At 46.2% G+C, this 19,114-nt stretch overlaps 1 protein-coding gene across 4 annotated transcripts in view; it reads right to left on the minus strand.

Moving 5' to 3' along the window:
- The window catches only part of LOC144132309 (BTB/POZ domain-containing protein KCTD3), a 175,348-nt gene that overhangs the window by 5,371 nt on the left and 150,863 nt on the right, over positions 1 to 19,114 (minus strand). For all 4 annotated transcript variants that reach the window (XM_077664627.1, XM_077664623.1, XM_077664626.1 and 1 more), the window contains 3 exons: positions 13,218 to 13,314; positions 11,938 to 12,070; positions 6,267 to 6,315 (listed from right to left, as the gene is read on the minus strand). In XM_077664627.1, coding sequence (XP_077520753.1) covers positions 6,267 to 6,315; positions 11,938 to 12,070; positions 13,218 to 13,314 — 279 coding nt within the window. The remainder of the gene's footprint in view (positions 1 to 6,266; positions 6,316 to 11,937; positions 12,071 to 13,217; positions 13,315 to 19,114) is intronic.

A 19,114-nucleotide genomic window follows, 5' to 3' on the forward strand; every position in this document is an offset into this window, starting at 1 on the left:
GGTTCCAGAACCTGGCCACTGGATAGTCATACACTTTGATTTAGAGTTTTGGAATTGGATAGACTCGATCAGCGCTTACACATACTCCGGGGCTAGAGTATGAAAGAAGCTTAGGGGGGGAAATTATTTGCATAATTTTTCTGATAGAAGATGATTTTGCACAAAGTAGACGAGAAGGCAACCAAGCCACTTATGGGACCTGCATTCAAGCATGACTGCATGCGGCATGCGGAGATCGTGGGTCGATATCCCACTGGTGTGGTTCAACACATTCACAATGGCTCTGTTGATGATGAGAATGCGAAAACTCAATGCAATCACCCATTTTGCAAGTTATGGACACATCAAACATATCTGTTGACTCCTCCTCCATTCTAGTGAGGGCAGGTGAAAACCCTTCTGCCGTGTCTGAGCAAGGAAACAAAATGTATCGACTGTCTTTCTTAGAGAACAAACAGAAAGGAGTAAGAGGCTCCTATAGAAAATAAAAACAGGTGGCCTCACTATCCACTGCCTACTTCTCAGCTGCAATGCGATAGCTCGTCTGTTTAATTTTAGTGTTTCTGAGTTTCTGATTTTAGTTAAGAAGAGAAGGTGGCCTCAGAAAAAAAATTTTATATTAATGATCAGAATTTTGATATCTTTAGGCAACATGTATTTTGTGGGGCGATTCTAAATATGTCATTTAATTGCACGTAAAACAAACCCTTGTGCACTTATGCAATTTGTTGTGCTGCAACAAGGATAAAATCGTCATTCTGCCTGTCACAGAAGCTGAGTTACGGGGTTCTGAAGTCGCCTCTTCACAAATGGGAAGAAAAGCTTGTAGAATCTCATTGATACGATTCTCACGGGCACCGAAAATAAAAACGTATTATCCAAAACGGGCACCAAAAGATCGCGAATAATACATACTTGGCACAGAACTTGCTTTTATTAAAGCACTTTAAAATAATCCATCACTTTGCGCTGCACTTTTTGTTTTTTGATGTCCTGCAGCTAGCTTTTTTGGAACTCGTAGAAACAAGTAGCAGTTTCATCACTGAGCTCCGCAGACCCGACAAAGCCACGAAGCGCGTCCAAAGCTTCGAGTGCACCGTCAGTATTTAATGGCCGACGATTGCCGCTGCAATCTCCAGCGTCTTGGTTGTCATCGTCGCCGCTCTCCTCTTCAGCGGTAACATCTGCTATGATGTCTTGGACAGTGCGTAATTCGCATGTCACCAATCGGTCGTCTGCTGATACAAACTCTTCCGGAGACAAGTCGACGTTGAGGTCACCCCTGTCCGGGATGTTAATCTCTGCGCCGTCATCTTCATTTTCCACCGTATTGCCAGACGCACCAAAAAATAGTCACACTTCTTAAAGCAGTTTGCGATGATTTCGGGTTTGACGCGATCCCATGACATTGCCAGAAAATGGATGGCATCAAGAAGATCCACCTTCAAGCTGCCATCTTTCCAGCCAATTTTGGCCAAAAAGCATCTGACCAACAAGCTCCTGAAGTGAAATTTGACATTTCTTATAATTCCTGCATCTAGGGGCTGCAAGTGACTGGTGCAGTTGGGCGGCAGAAAGATGTTTTGCAGCCACGAAGTATCGACCGAGTGCGCGGCACAATTGTGGAGAAATAGAAGAATTTTACGGTTCTCGGCATGCATGCGGGCATCCAGAAAAGTGAGGAACACTGTGAAAAGGGCTCCGGTCATTCATGCCTTCCTATTCGCTTTGTAAACGACAGGAAGGCACGGGTAACGCGAGAAGCAGCGTGGCTTCCAGAATTTGCCAATGACAGTAGGCTTAACCTTCTCAGTCCCATCAATGTTGCAGCACAACAATACGGTGACTCTTTCTTTGCTTTTTTTTTTCCTCCTTGACATGTCGCAATTTTCATGCTGAGGCTTTTCTCGGGCTGAAGGTTGATGAACAATCCAGCTTTATCTGCACTAAACACGTCCCTTGGCTGGTACTGAGAAATCACCGCCAGCAAAGTCGAAAGCCAGTTGGAGACCTGATCTTGGTCGGCAGACTTCGCTTTGCCGGAAACGATCTTATATGGCAGGCCATGCTGTGTTTTGAAATGGTGGAGCCGCCTGCCCGAGTCTTTAAAATTGTCGATGCCCAACGAGAGTGCAATCTCATCTCCTTTTTCGCGAACAACAGTCTCATCCACGTTCACACCCACCGCCCTTACTTCTATGAACCATGACAGTAGAATCTCTTCTATCTTGTCATGCGGGCACCCCTTGTTTGTTTCACTCCAGCGCCGAAGACTTGCATGTTCTTCCGAATTCCCTCTTGCTTTCCGACGATCGTGTTCAGCGTGGAGACAAACAAACAAAGTTCGCGTGCCAGGTCCACACGTTTCTTCTGTGGATTTTCGTCGACTTTTGCGAGGATGTCGAGTTTTTCTTTCAGCCATAGCGGTTTCCACTTCCTGGACGCGGTGAAGCACACGGGTGAAACGAGGCACCAAAGCAGAAGAAACGACAAGTGCGAACAAGTGCAAGCAGAACGCTCGGAACACTAAAATGGCAACGAGAAATGGCAAGCACAAAGCCGACAAAGCCTACAGCGCATCGTCAATGCATGCGCCAATCGCTGCTTCTTGGTCACGTGATTTTAACGTGAGCACTATATCTTAGGACAGATGGTGCTGAAAACCGCCAGTGCGCTTCGATGCGTTTGGTGCGCAAGCTTACGAACATTGCACCCAAGAGGCCGCCACACTGCTGCAGGCACTTTGCTGGGGCACGGCCGGACTCGAGCCGAGCCAGGCCGAGCCTCAAGCACACAAAACGCACGTCGCCGCCTCTTCAGTCTGACCGTGCCTGGGGTTTCGCTCGATGCGATAATTTCAGCAGCTCTGCCCACCCACTGCAAAGGACTGGTTCAGATGTCATCATCATCACTGAAGCGATGTGGTTCTTATCTAGCAAAGGTCATGTCCAACATCGAAAATCGGCTTTGAGCGCTAGGAGAGTTACGACTACTGCAACTACTGTCGGATCCCGCTAGGACACTTTTGCTGCCTCCTGGCGCGAAAATCTAAACCGTGCAAGGTTTACAGACATTTCCGCGATTGTATTATCCAAACCTACATCGAAATATGATCGCATTAGCCGTATAAAAATGCATTACCTCTATAGGGCATCGACCGGAATGAAAAAAAAAAAAAATGCCGAAAAGTGTGTTTAGCGGAATCGTATCAACGAGATTTCACTTATTTCTGTTTCTGGAGTGGCAAGTTCAGAACCTCATAACACAACTTCTATGATAGGCACAATGATGATTTTACCTTTACTGTATTCCTTGATGTCAAGAAAAACCAATGGCATGCAATTTACAAGTTCTCTGGAGCAAAACGTCTTAAAAGCTCTCGGCAAAAATCTCCCCTAACAAATTACATAAGTGCACAAGGGCTTGTTTAACATGAAATTAAACGACATATTTAGAATTAGCATACAAAAGCACATGTGCCCCGGAAATTTCATAGTTGTGAGTATGATATTTAAAAATATTTTTGAAGCCCAGCTTCCTCCCCCTTAATTGAAATTGAATTGGAGCCCTTGTGAGGACTGAATTGTAAAGAGCTTTCACTGCAGCACACTGTGGTTCCCTTTCCTCTCACAGACCTTTGTCTTGCCTGTGCTGCAGCAGAAGTTCCAAGCATGCAGCAATGCAGCCAGACATCAGGGTGTGAGGAGAAGGAACTGCAAGTGGGCATGATGGAAGTGAAAGCAACGGAGTGCTCGGAATGCTTCCTCCTGTCACAACTGTTGGCACAGGTTCTGACACTGCCACCCAGTGACCAGAATAAATGTCCTAGCTATCCGAAGGTAGACTTTAAAAAACTTGACTGACACTTAAGCTCCGCCTTGAGGGTATGGCGCGATAGCAATAATGGCTCCCTTGAGTGGTCAGTGGTCCATTTTGCATATCACTTAGTAGACACGGGCACTTCGTAGCGCAAGCCGCATCTCGCAAGCCATCACTTGCCGCGGTGGTGTACTCTGCACTGCTTCTTAGTTCTGGCGGCCACCGCAAGTCAATGTCACTACACCAATCAGTTGTGCCACGTTGCCATGCCAGCCGACCAATCCAGATGTTTCGCTCACGCCACCACCGATGCTAGGTTTTCTGCTGCACGGGACCCTTATGCTATCATATAAAATGCACCCCCCCCCCCCCCCCCTTAAAAAAAACTTCCGAAAATGCAGAAATGTGCTGAAGCCTTGTGAGGAGGCAGCATTGCACAAACATTGAAAAGCAATGTGACCTGCTTCAGATTAAGTGACCAGTAATGACTACATGTGGAGCAGCGAAAAAAGTATAAAATTCAGAAGCATCACTTCACCAACCGCAGTACCTGGACTGTCAGTGGGCACGACGAAAGTGGAACAGAATGCTAGGAATGCCTCCCATCTTGTGACGTTTGGTTGAACAGGAGTGATGAAGGTGATTTGCTGTTGTAGTGGGCACACACATGCTTTGGTCACTGCTTCCCACTGTTTCTTTGCAATGAAGACGATGAGTGCCAGCAAACATTTTAGCTCACAAACAAAAAGAGCTAGACAAACAATATGGACCAAGAAAACAAACCCTTGCAGGTGCTTTGTACACAATTGCGTAAGATGTGATTTCATAGCTTTTTCTGAGCGGGCATCAAAACTTGCACTGATTTGCTTGTCTCAGCTGAATATGGCATCCTTTATGTTGAAATAAGATCCTTTTCATGCAATACAGCATAGACCGCTTATAACGCATACCGCGGGAGTCGGAAAAATGCGCATTATAAGCGGTACTGCACTGTAACCAGAATGTAGTTTTTCTATGCATCCGCGTTTTCAGAATGGCCAGCCTACCTTTCAAAGTGCACCCGGCAATGTATCAGATGCACAACACTGCAATCACTGGCAACGTAGAAGGTTATTTGATCTTTTTGTCGAAGCGTCGTGTGGTGCTGTGACTGAAATGCGTTGCTAATGACTTAATCTTCAAAAACAGTGAAGCACTTGAGAGCTTGCTCGCTGAGATTTTTCTAAACGCAGCTTCTTGCAAATGTCAAGCGGGTCTGTGCACGAAACTTCTGCTGCACTTTCACTCACTTCGTTCGGCTCATTCTGGGATAGATGCTTATCGCAACCGCGCACCGCTGCCACGATGTCTTCATCTGAGGCGGTTGTCAGCTGTTGGCAGCTGTTGTCACAACTTGTTGCTCTTCTTCCAAATGGCGGACACAGTAACGTCGGCAACACCATACTTTTTTGCCACTGTAGCCTTTTCCAAACCGCTCTCGATGTCCCTCATAATGCTCTGCTTGGTTTCGACAGCTTGCCATTTCCTGGGTTTCGGAGGAGCTGACGCCATCGGAGCTGAAGACAGCCGAAGCTGGTAGACTTGCTTACGTTGTCAACTTTTTGCTACACGCGACGACACAAATCTCGCTCATAGGCCCTGGCGTGACAAGACTCTGCCGCACGCACGCTTCGTACGAGCAGCGCATGCTGCATCATGCTGTGCACTTGCCGCTGCCGCGGCCGCCACTCCAGCATGGTTGCCTGGTCGTGCCATCACGCGCTTTCAAGTTTTGTCCAATCAGTGTGCCCAACGGAGGCGCATCGGAGAGCGAGAGGAAAAACGTCTGCTTTGTGACTTCTATTTTTTTTTCTATCCTCTCCTTCTTTCTGCCTTGCCTTGAAGCACACTGACAACGCTCCTCCGCCCCGCCTGCTGCCCTCTTCTTGAGCAATCTGGGAAGCACGCTCCTCGCGCCTGTCGGTACCCACGGGGCCGCACCGGTACGTGGGCCGCCAGGCTTCTCAGAACCCGCACTATATGCGGTCTTCGGTTATGCGCTGCCGTGTATTAAGCGGTACGCCAATACATTGAACTCCATGGGAGGCGAAGCGGTTGCCACAAAAAGCCGCATACAATGCAGTCCCGCATTATAAGCGGTTATGTTATAAATGGTCTGAGCTGTATAGGAAACACAGTAAATAGCATTCCACAGAACAGTAAGCAGGGTAGCAGGGCTGATGATGATGACCATGATGATTACTTCTATTTATTATGACACTTTGTATGGAATTTTGCACATTCCCGTAAAACTTTAACTTCTCGTATTTTGCGCTGGAAAACTAACCAGCTGTCTTTCTTGGGGACTAAATATACTAATTAGCTGAACAAAAATGTTTTTTTTTTTAAACAGAAACAAAAAATGGCAATTGAAAGAGTTAACCTAGCAAAAGAAACTCTGCCCTTACCTGGTTCCCCTCTGGATGCCAAATCCAGTGCCGTGGTGAGGTCCCACATCTGAAAGGAGAGAAGCATAGCATAGAGTGGCAGATGTGTTGGATGCCAACTAGGCTTAGTGAAAATGCTGGCTGCACATCTACAGTTCAAGATCTCCAGCAGGTGACGTTCGAAATTCAACAGATGCCTCTGCCATTCAAAAAGACAACAGGTGAGGGAATAATGAAACTTTCTATATGAATCGAATACGAATATGAAGAAAAAGTGCCACCATATACCTTTCTAGTGTGAAAAAATTATTTCAGAAAGTGATAAACAGGCAAATATTGCTGCAGAAGAATGGTGAGTTGGGCGAGTTCGATGTACCGTAAAAACCGGAATATAAGTCGAACTTTTTTTCAAAAAACCATGGTGAAAAGTCGACCCCCGTCTTATATACCGGTCATTGGCGGAAAAAATACGGAAGTCTGGCAACAATGGGTGGCTGAAGCCAACAGCCTCCATCACCATCGCCATCAGCAGCAGTGCCGCCATTTTGCATTTCAGTAGATGCAAAGCGGAAGCTAACGGCAATTTACCGTCGCCTTCAAGAAAAACACGATTGAGTACGAGGAAGCTCACGGGAACCTGGCGGCACAGCGCGAATTTGGAGTATCCGAAAGGAGCATTCAGTACTGGCGGAGGCAGAAGCTGCGTATTACAACTTGCAGCAACCAGAAGAAAACATCATTTCGTGGGCAGACCGTAGTGTATCGAGAATAGGAAGGAAACGTTGCGCTGTGAGCAAGATCGCTGCCTGTGACTGCCGAATGCATCCGCGTGAAAGCGGCAGAGATCGCGCGTGCCTCTAGACTCACGAGGGCGCAATTCAAAGGCTCGCCATCCTGGTTGCGGTGATTCATGAAGAGGAGGGCTTTGCTCTACGGCGCCGTACTTGCCTGTGCCAGAAACGAACACGCGGGCCGATTGGTGCGCGATATTGTTAAAAAATTTGCCGGGTGTACATACAAGCAGCATTTAAATGAAATTAAATACTGTCACCATTGTGCAACCTCTCGAATCGCATTTGTTTCAAAGTAAGGATGTCTTTTGGTACTTTTCCCATTGAAAAAGATCTTTTTCATTTTTAGAATTGGTTAGTTAGGGGGCCGACCTATATTCCGGTCCGGCCTATAGTCCGGTTTTTACGGTAGTTCATTTTGGCGGTAAAATTCAGCGCGGATGAAGGACACAGAAAAGGGGACAAAACAAGCGCTGTCTCGCAACTAAGATTTATTAAGAAGGAAAGTAAAAATATATACATATACAGAAAAAGGACATAGGTGCGATAGGTACGAAGTGCACAGATAGCGACGAGGGCACTATCACCTCCAACGTTCAAAAACCCGAATGCACTGCATCACAGATCAAACACAAAAAGGCGGTACATCAAGAGGCATCTAAAAAACCTATCTCACTATCATATAACGCGACCGAGGGAGTGTTGACACAGGCATCTTTTTTCTTTTCGATGAAATATGCCTCTATTATCTCTATAATGCGCTGGTCGCGATGCAGGTACAACACGGTGGTTTTTTTTAAATCAGCTTTGCACACCTCTTTATTTTTCTTGGTGCACTCTGCACAGTGTTGAGCGATGCTTGAAGGAACGGTGTCTGCAGAAAGGTTATCGTGTTCCATGAGCCGAACGTTCAAGCATCGCCCGGTCTGTCCAATATACACTTGTTTGCAAGAGAGCGGTATCTCATAGACAACACCGCAAACACATCCTAAAAATGGGGAGCGGTGATGCACTGTGCATACGAACGAGCTGACGTTACGCCGCCTATCTACTCTGCTTCTAGTCATGGCACAAAGGCGCTGCACTTTAAACGGCGCTGTGCACACGACGTCAACTCCAAACCTCCTCCCAACATTCCTAAGGTTGTGCGACATGCGATGGACATACGGAATTGCCACGGTTTTCTTCTTTTCTCTTTGTTCTTACTCCGCACCGTTCTTAGTGTTCCCGGAACGACCAGCCTTTACCGTGGAAAGGAGCTTCTCACACGCTCTTGAAATGACCGAGTCTGGAAACCCTGCGGCCGCAAGCCTTTGTACTTGAAAGAACACACCTTCAGGAACGCTATGCACACAGGACTTGTCAAGTGCGGAACGTAAACACGAGAGAGCGATGCCTATCTTAACCAACTTGGAGTGCCCTGACGAAAAGTTCAGTATCGGCTTCTTGGACCTAGGTTTGTTCACCCAACACACATGCCCCTCCTTGAACCTGAGCCTGAGGTCGAGAAACTGGAGCTCGTCGTTCACTGGCACTTCTAATGTGAACTTAAGGCCCATGGCATTCTCTTTAAAAATCTTCAAGACGTCTACAGTACGCCTCGCCTGTCCATCCTTCTCAACCAGTACAAGGAAATCGTCCACATACCTCCAAATCCGTAATGCCAGACCATTAAGGTTACGAGATATGGCCTCATCCACTTTTCCAAGGAAGATGTTGCTGAGAACCGGAGCTACACGGGACACAATGCATACACCCTGTTTCTGAAGGAAGATTTCATCTCGCCATCCCACAAACGTCGTATTCAGGTAGAAAGAAAGCAGCTCCAAAAAACTCTCAACCGAAATCCCACTTCAACTTATAAACTGCACTTCGTCGTTTTGTTGGGTGATACACTCCTTTACTGCAACCATGAGTTTGTCATGGGGAAGGGCGTAGTACAAGTTTGTAGGATGGCGAGATGAAATCTTCCTTCAGAAACAGGGCGTATGCACTGGGTCCCGTGTAGCTCCGGTTCTCAGTAACATCTTCCTTGGAAAAGTGGATGAGGCCATATCCCATAACCTTAATGGTCTGGCATTACGGATTTGGAGGTATGTGGACGATTTCCTTGTACTGGTTGAGAAGGATGGACAGGCGAGGCGTACTGTAGACGTCCTGAAGGTTTTTAAAGAGAATGCCATGGGCCTTAAGTTCACATTAGAAGTGCCAGTGAACGACGAGCTCCACTTTCTCGACCTCAGGCTCAGGTTCAAGGATGGGCATGTGTGTTGGGTGAACAAACCTAGGTCCAAGAAGCCGATACTGAACTTTTCGTCAGGGCACTCTAAGTTGGTTAAGATAGGCATCGCTCTCTCGTGTTTACGTTCCGCACTTGACAAGTCCTGTGTGCATAGCGTTCCTGAAGGTGTGTTCTTTCAAGTACAAAGGCTTGCGGCCGCAGGGTTTCCAGACTCGGTCATTTCAAGAGCGTGTGAGAAGCTCCTTTCCCCGGTAAAGGCTGGTCGTTCCGGGAACACTAAGAACGGTGCGGAGTAAGAACAAAGAGAAAAGAAGAAAACCGTGGCAATTCCGTATGTCGATCGCATGTCACACAACCTTAGGAATGTTGGGAGGAGGTTTGGAGTTGACGTCGTGTGCACAGCGCCGTTTAAAGTGCAGCGCCTTTGTGCCATGACTAGAAGCAGAGTAGATAGGCGGCGTAACGTCAGCTCGTTCGTATGCACAGTGCATCACCGCTCCCCATTTTTAGAATGTGTTTGCGGTGTTGTCTACGAGATAACGCTCTCTTGCAAACAAGTGTATATTGGACAGACCGGGCGATGCTTGAACGTTCGGCTCATGGAACATGATAACCTTTCTTCAGACACCGTTCATTCAAGCATTGCTCAACACTGTGCAGAGTGCACCAAGAAAAATAGAGGTGTGCGAAGCAGATTTAAAAAAAACCACCGTGTTGTACCCACATCGCGACCAGCGCACTAGAGAGATAATGGAGGCATATTTCATTGAAAAGAAAAAAGATGTCTGTGACAATACTCCCTCGGTTGCATCATATGATAGCGAGATAGGTTTTTTAGATGCCTCTTGATGTACCACCTTTTTTGTTTGATCTGTGACACAGTGCTTTCGGGTTTTTGAACGTTGGAGGCGACAGTGGCCCTTGTCGCTATCTGTGTACATCCTACCTATCGCACATATGTCGTTTTTCTGTATATGTATATATTTTTGCGTTCCTTCCTAATAAATCTTAGCTGCGAAACAGTGCTTGTTTTGTCCCCTTTTCTGTGTCCTTCGTCCGTTCGCGCTGAATTTTACCGCCAAAATGAAATATTGCTGCCCCCTTTTTTTTTTTCAATATGCTGTACAATCTTTGCAACTGAAATAAACAAAAATACACTGATTCAGCACCATACTAAACAACATCATGCATTAGAAATGTGTGCTACTCAATTACACAGCATAACAGTGTGAAACATGTAATGAGCTCATTAAAATGAGTACCAAAATGAGATCCATGAATTGAGGTATGACTGGCAACTAAAATAACATGATGGGCAGTAACGCCTCATTAATTGAGATTTCAAAAGACGGGAAGAAATTCGAAAATGCAGTGAAGCCCTGTGAGGAGGCGGCATTACACAAACATTGAAAAGCCGGCAGCAAGCGCGCAGTTTCGGTGAGTTGGAAGAAAACCACGCATGTAAGTAAGAGGCATGTACAGTCTTGTCAGAAGTTTGGAGCCCAGGGGCTTTGCTTCTAAGCTGTGCAGTGGGGCTTGTTTAGCATTCGTGGAAGTGCTGCCTCTTGAAAGGGACAGGACCAAAACTCTCCTGCCCTTCAATAGATTTTATTCGCTAAGGATGCATTACAAGACACACGGTGTGTGGTTCTGAAGCAGACCCCCTGGGTTCTAAACTTTTGACAAAGGGTGTACAATGGCATCATGAACTGGCGCGACTGCTTTAAATGGCAAAGAAAAGATATGACCAGTGACGTGCCAGCTGCTGTCCGAAAATGCTTTCGGGTCAGCAGTTGAGCGCCATAACCACAGAGCAACCACAGCGGCTATATATATATATATATACAAGGCAAAGGAAATGAGAAGCTCGTTTGACAAACATATGAAGGAAGCCAACGGACATCGAAACCAACGTGCATAGAAGAATGTTTCTATTTTTTTTTTAATTTCTAGTGCTGATGAATGGAAGAATAATGCTTCGATTAATCTGTCGTCTAACGAAAATTATTTATAAAGCAGCAGAAAAACAACCATGTCGCCGGTGGAATCCGAACCCACGACCTCCGAATATCGTGTCCGGTGCTCTACCTACTGAGCTATGGCGATGGCTGTCCAATCTGCTGCTCTCGTGGGTATTTAAGTTTATTCGGTGTAAGCGAACCTTGAGAGTGTTCACTAGCGCCACCCTCGACCATAGCGGCGGACGTAGCACGTCCTGTATTACTGCGAGTGTGACAAAGAACGCAATCAAACGGCGAGGGCGGAAACTGTGAGAGTCCTCTTATGCTACCTATAGCATCAAGACTGCCAGAACCGAGACCCTCGTTAAGCTATTTAGCAGACAAAGTTAAGGAAATGAGGGGTTCGTTTGACAAACATATGAAGGAAGCCAACAGTCACCGAAACCAAGTGCATTGAAGTGCATAGTGGGGAAGTTCCCACTTGTCACGATCCTGGGGAAATTGTCTGAGATGTGCACAATTTTGAAATAAACATCTAATAGGCGTCTTTTGTATTTCAAATTATCGATATATTGAACTTTTTCGTGATTCCCTTCAAGTTCGATATATCCAAGATCGACTATATTTACATCAAGAAATAAATGTAACAGCTTCACAGCTGTTTGCGGTTAATGAGGTGAACTAGCAGAGATGTGCACCTGTATGGCACCACTGCTGTGGCCTGTGAAAATATAGCGCCTTGGCCGAGAGCCCATCCGGTTGGAGCCCTCACACTCGTGCACGCAGAAGGAGGTCACCGTCGTCCCATCCACAGACTTGATCACACAGATCCTGAAACAGGAGGAAGCCCAGCAGTTGAAAGTGGGACATTGAGAAAGCATGCAGGCATGTAGGAATGCAATGGGTGTGCACTGAACGCCCTGACAGGATGGTTGCACATGACTGCTTACACTTCTGGCAGTGAATTTTTTTTTCTAGATCAAAGGCAGGAGCACAAAGAGCAAAAAAATTAACAGTGCTAGTGATGGCTCGTTTTGAGCTTAAGAAAGTGCTCTCAGTCATGCATCCTGCATCACTTTTGCAGTGAGAACAGTGAATAAACCCACTCCTCACGTTAGCCTCTGCACCCCAAAGTACGCATCTTTTTATGCACAAGACGCTCGGAAAAGGTGAGATTAAACTGCAAAGTAGGAGGAACGCCAATCCCCACCTCGTCGTCATCAGCCTGACTGCGTCACCGCAGGACGAAGGCCTCTCCCATATCCCTCCAATTAAGCTGGTCCTGTGCCAGCTGCAGCCACCTTATCCCCGCAAGCTTCCTAACCTCATCCGTCTATCTGACGCCCCCTGCTACGCTTACTTTCTCTTGGAATCCACTCCGTTACCCTTAAGGACCATTGGTTATCTTGCCTTCGCATTACATTCTCTCCCTGTGGCCATTTCTTTCTCTGGATTTCGACTAGGATGTCCTTAACCCACGTTTGTTCCCTCACCCACTCTGCCTGCTTCCGATCTCTTAACGTTACACCTATCATTTTTCTTTCCATGGCTCGCTGCGTTGTCGTTAAGTTGAACCCTGAAGAAAACCAACACAATAGAAAACCTATTTCAGCTGGAGCACGCAGTGAAAAGAATGTTCGTTAGCACAGAAACAGTAAAGTTACCACAGGCAGTTCACCGGAATTTAGTTCACACGCTGGTTGCATGGCATGGCTTTCCCTTCTTGCTTTCCAGTTACTCATTCAAATCCTCCAAATGCACACTCCCCTACTGTGAAACTGCACACCAGTGCAGTGTTCTGATGCCTTGCTCCTACAAACGTGACGAGATGTTGTTCAATGCTGCACAATGGCGCATGGTGAACAGTGCAAAAGAGACTAGGGCAGAGGATGAGTGTACACCATGAACGCTAGCGACCTCTCTCTCTCTGTGGGGGGACGAAGAAAAACGCAAGTGTCAGCGTAGCAGCAGGGCTCACCTCTTGCCCGAGGAAGCAAAGCGCACGTACAGCTGGTCCGTCTCAGGCACTACCTTCTGAATGAAGACCTGCTCGTCATCCTGCTCCCCGTATGGGCCTGCACGAAGCGGACCCACCAGTCAGGTCACTTTCATTCACTGCTCCCTTCTTTGCTCATATGGCCAAGCGCTACGAAAACAGGATGCAAGAAAGGAAAAAAAGAAACCTGCACTAACAGCCACTACCCGATCCCATCAGCGGTATGTGGTGGTCTTTCCTTCTACCACCTGCCAAATTGCAATGACTTCTACCTAAAATGATTGCGCTGTTTATTTCCCACATCCTTCCAGCCACAACAAAAAAAAGTCACATTTTCCTATGTTTCCTTTGGTCTCAATGACTGGCGGTTCCTTCCATTTGTAATTAAAAGCTCATTAATTTGAAAATTCGGACAATTTGCACTGCTGGAGCAGTCCCAGCCAAAGCCCATGTAAGCCTAAGGTGTTGTACGCTCACTAATTTCAGACACTGCTGGTCTCGCACCAGCTAATTCGAATGGGCCCCCAAACAGAAGCCATGTTCAGGTATGACCGGCGCGGCAAGCGATCGCACAAGTAGCCCTGCTGAAACCTGAAGTCGATTCTGCAGAATTGCTCATGCACTACATACGTGTGTGTAATGGCAAGCATAACGATGAATGGATATCGCAGTCTCCATGAACAGTCATATCGCATAGTTTTGGTTTCACTTTTCTGAGCTTTGCTCCAGCCCGCATCATACAGCCAATCGAGCCCAGCTGTGCGCCGTTTCAGGTGCTGATTAGCGCATCGGCAGTCTTTATTTCTATCCCCATTTTTTTTCTCCCACTTGGGTACCAATGAACGTTTCAGTCCATGTGGTTCTTCCAGTGTGCCAAAACGGCAGTTTGTGCGCTGAAGCCTCTTCACATGCAATTCTACCCATTTTGAGGTATGCAATGCAGTAGCGGTGGAGCCTCACCGCTAAAAATAGTTATTGTCACTCAGTTCTCCTTTCAAAAGCAGGCAACAATTGCACAGTCTTACCATGATGCAAACGTTTCTTGTTAGTTTCTTTAGGGTAATTTGATAATTCGAACTTTTGGACCATCTTTTCAGTCCCTTGAAGTTTGAATTAACAAGCTTTTACTATATATTGTAGCAAATCTCTCATTTGCCTACCTTTTTCCACTAAACAGCTCAAGGAAAACTCCCTGCAATTACTCTTATCAGTAAAAGTTGATTCCCTAGTTCCTTCTGGTTATGCTGATGTTTATCCAGCAGCTAAAGAGACACCTATTGGCAAGAAAATGGGATTTAAAAATCTTCCGACCAGTCGATTCAAACTCGTGGCATCCTTCATGAAAAGGACAGGTTGCCACCGTTGAAGTGAACGGCAGTGTAGTTTGTGCATGCACTTTACTAAAAAATCGCCGGTTATGACGATGCCCGTATTTTGCATTTTGTACTCATTTTCTGGCTCATAAAGGGTCCGTTTTTAGTCAGAGTGGCCTCTTTGTGATTAGAACGTGGTACGTTATCGATAAAGGCCAACTTAATTTTTCCTTATAGCCCTTTAACACTTTTAATCGCCAAATTAATATCCGCAAAACAAACAATATCGGTAGATTTTTTTTCCAAATTTTTGGCGAAAATGACTATTGTCAGGCTTAAAACACGTCCTAAGATGCAAACCATGTTTTCCATAGACAACTACCGCCTTCTAGTGTTGAAAATTGCAACAAACACAACTGTCGACCGTAACTCATATTTGGCGGTGGAAGCAGCGCAACATCAGGCCAGACGAGTACGACTCGCCACTGGTGATACTGATACAATCTCCCATGACGAGTACAGCTTGAGGTTGGTGGTTAAAGGGTTAAGGAGGGTATCGGTTCTGGTCATCCTGATGCCATAGGCAGCATAAGAGGGCTCTAGTATAGCTGGTGCCCTTGCCATTCGATCACACTCTACATGCAGCTTGTACATCTGCCGTTATAATCGGAGGTGACACTGGTGAACACTCAACAACACACGCAACAAAAATACACTACAAAAGTAAAAAGGCAGCCACTGCCGCAGCTCAGTCAGTAAAGCACTGCATACGACATGCAGAGGTCATAGGTTCAAATCCCACCGCTGGATGCTTTTGTCTGTTCTTCAACTTTCTAATAAAATACCATCTAAAAAATAATTATGTTACTGATTTGCATGGCGCAGCCTGCCATGCAGAGTCTGCATCCCCATCGACATTGACGTGTGTTAAGACAATAAGAGGCCAACACAGGTCATAGCCAGATCCACATTCATAGTCTGTTTATTTTACGACGCCGTGCTGGCCATGCTATTACACGCTTTGTTCGAACACTGTTTGGCCTTCAGAGTCAGGTGCCGTTTCTTGTATTTTGCACTGTTGGCTAGCCTTGTTCAGGCATTATGAGCGTGTCTCGGCGGCAATCATTCATGATGAAAGAGAAGCTGAAAATTATATCTACTGCTGAAAAGATTGGCAACAGAGCAGCAGCGCGAAAACATGACTGATGAGTCCTGTATTTGTGACTGGCGAAAGAAGAATCTTGAAACAGCAAACAGGAACAGGCGAGTGTTTCGTGGCCCGAAGACTGGTGCGTACCCCACCTCGAGACACAACTTGCCAAATTCATTGAGGACCGGAGGAGTTGTGGCCACGCTGTGTCGACAGAGATGGCGCAGATGGAAGCCATGAAGCTGGTCCGGGAAATGGACATTCCACTCAAATTTCGTATGAGCTGTGGATGGCTGCAGCGCTTTATGGCCAGACGTGGATTTTCGATGCGGGGGCGAACTACCATGTGCCAGCGCCTTCCTGACGCGTACAAGGACAAACTGCTGAGCTTTCAACATTACGTCATCGGACTTAGAAAAGAGCACAGTTATTTGCTGTCGCAGGTTGGAAATGCTGAACAAACTCTTGTATATTTCGAGATGCTGATGAACACAACTCTGGAAAAAAAAGGGCACAAAATCAGTTACCGTGCTTACTGGTGGAAACATCAAGCTGCGCTGCATAGTAATGCTGTATGCTTTAGCCAATGGCACAAAACTGTGCCCTATGTCGTATTCAGGCACAAGACGCTACCAAGTATGCCACTGCCCCCAGGAATTGTTGTGCGGGTGGAAGAGAGCTCTTGGATGACTAGTGATCTCATCAGTCACTGGATACAAGCAGTCTGGGAAAAAAGACCAGATGCTTTGTTGGCATGCCGGTCGATGCTGGTGCTGGACTCCATCCATCCGAGGTCACTGCACACTGACGCAGTAAAAGCTCGCCTCGCTGAGAAAGGCACAAACCTCGTGGCATAACTTCCATGCTCCAGCCACTCGACGTGTGCCTCAACAAACCATTCAAGGCCCACGTGAAGCGGCTGTATGTCCAGTGCATGGCCAACGGCCTTTATGCCCTCACACCGACGGGACGCGTGCGAAGGCCAGATATTGCCCTGCTGTGCCAGTGGATCGTAGATGCATGAAGAGCGATCCCGGCTGACATGATGTGCAAAAGTTTTAAAAAATGTTCCATAAGCAACAGCTCAGATGGATTCGAAGGCAATTACATCTTTGAGAGCAGCGATGAAGCCTTGGATGGCAGCAATGAGAGTGGCGTATATTAATAGAATCGGATGACAGCAGTGACAACATTGAGGCAGCCATTTTTAAATAAATTTGTTTTGAAACTGAAACGATCACTATTTGCGCAGTTGTATTTTTGTCAGGTAAGCGTGCAGGTTATATGTGAGGATATATTTTTTTTTTTTCGTGCAGCTCAAAGTGGGGGTGCAGGCTATATGCAAGGGCGGGTTATATGCACGAAAATACGTTATTATATATATACACCTGGGCAGACTGGCCACCACCCAGTGAGCAGGTGAGCAGCCTGCCACAAAACCGTCTCCACACAAAGAGGCAAACAGACAAACACACAAAAGCTAAATGCGGGGAATGGCCAATTCCCCTATGATCTCCTTGGTTTCAATGACTGCTGGTTTCTTTCGTTAAGCACGGTTCGCTCCCATTAACATGAACGCTGTTAAAACGAATTCTCAAATAAGGTGGACAATGTGAGGCCCTTAGTTAGGTTCTCATAAGACTCAATGTAGAAAAAAAAAAATCAGCTTAAGACTGCCGCGTGTCCTTCGGTTAAGACTAACTTTCACAGTGACCGCGAACACAGTGACCCCATGCAATGGCTCTCGCGAGGCATCCACATGGCTCTGTCAAGCAACGGAAAAATTCATAAAACGTTTGTATGCAAGAAAACGCACCCCGACAAAATAGCTTCTGTGCAACTTTGCACCGTTGTGCAGAGAATCTGTTTTGCGCTGGTGCGCTTCCTTGTGGGGAAGTTTTCTTGCAGATGTGGAAAAGGCAGGGCATCTTCCCTCCTGCTTGTGCGCGGCACAGATCATGCGTGCGTCACGTGCCATGCATTGCCACCGGCGGACTAAAAGGCGAGTAGGCGTGGATTGTGCCCGCTCGCTGACTTGGGGGCTTAGACAGCTGGGAGCCGAATTTTTAACTGACACGGGGATGCAATACGCCTTATCGCGGCGTAGAGATGGCCAGATATCAGCGCCACATGGGTACTGCCTGCGGCGGACAGAAAGGCATATGGTGCACCAACTCGCTGAGTTGAGCTACACTACTCAGGCGGGCAGCTTCAGAGCACTCCGAGCCTCAAAAATCAAATCGGGAACAAAAAAGAGATGGTGAAAAGAAGAAAACTAGACCAATGCTGTTATCAAGAAGAATAACATGACAGGATATTATGTTCTCATTCTCATATTGCGTGCAGTCATTTAGTGCGAGGAACATGCAATAAAACTAGCTCAGATAGGTTGTTTGCTTTGCAAACGAGAGCCTTGCGTTATGTTGGGTAAATATCCTCTTACTGATAACATGTTTAACAGTTACAATGTGTTACCATTTTTTCTGCGCTACAGGCATTACTTAGCACTGCTAGTGTACCAAAAAAACAAACAAACAAGACTTTGCGTCCTCCTCTCGTTCTTACCTGACTAGAGATATGCAACATAACTTGCATGTAATTTCTTTAATCAGTTTTAGGCCTCACACTAACTATGGCACAGACACTACAGATCACCAAATCACATTATATTATGCAACATATTAATTCTTGTGTCTGGGAAAGTGCAACTACGGGCCAATTCAAAAGGAAAATGGGCTGCCTTTTGAGCACTTCCACGTAACATTCCATTATGAATATCAACTACATTGTGTATTTCATACATTACTCAGCAGTTTTGTCCCTTTTTCGATCTCTGACCATTCCGTACTGTTTTCAAACTCTTCTGTGCGAATGTATCCGTTTTCCTGCTTTTTTGCCGCCTTACCAATGGCGGGGTCATATTTACGCACCACCTACTGTTGTTCATTTGCTGCATTTTCTCTGTATTTATCTCCCTAAATACAGCCTAGGCCTTGCTTACTGTATGACTGTGCTGAATTCCTTTAGCACTATGTTTGCTGTATCATTATTTTCGTCTACATGTTTGCTGCGTGCAATCTGCTTTGATGTGTAATGCGGAGGTTAAGTCTCGTGAGGATGCAACCAAGTCTCTTTTAGCCTCTCCCTGCAGACATCATGTAATGTTGTCCGAAATAAATATTAATAAATAAATTGATTTCTTGATTTATGCATTGATTGATTGACCACCTGGCCAATTGATTGATTGATTGGCTGACTGACTGATAATATGAAGGGTAGCAACAGCACCCTGGACAACCTTCAGCCCCCATGATGTACTGTGACATGAGCATAAGGTGTGCCCACACTGCGTGTGATCAATGACTGAGGCAAAGCAGAACGGTGGGTCTAAAAATTAATATTCAGGAATTAAAGTA

Source organism: Amblyomma americanum, chromosome 5 (assembly GCF_052857255.1).
Source record: "Amblyomma americanum isolate KBUSLIRL-KWMA chromosome 5, ASM5285725v1, whole genome shotgun sequence".
NCBI lineage: Eukaryota > Metazoa > Arthropoda > Arachnida > Ixodida > Ixodidae > Amblyomma > Amblyomma americanum.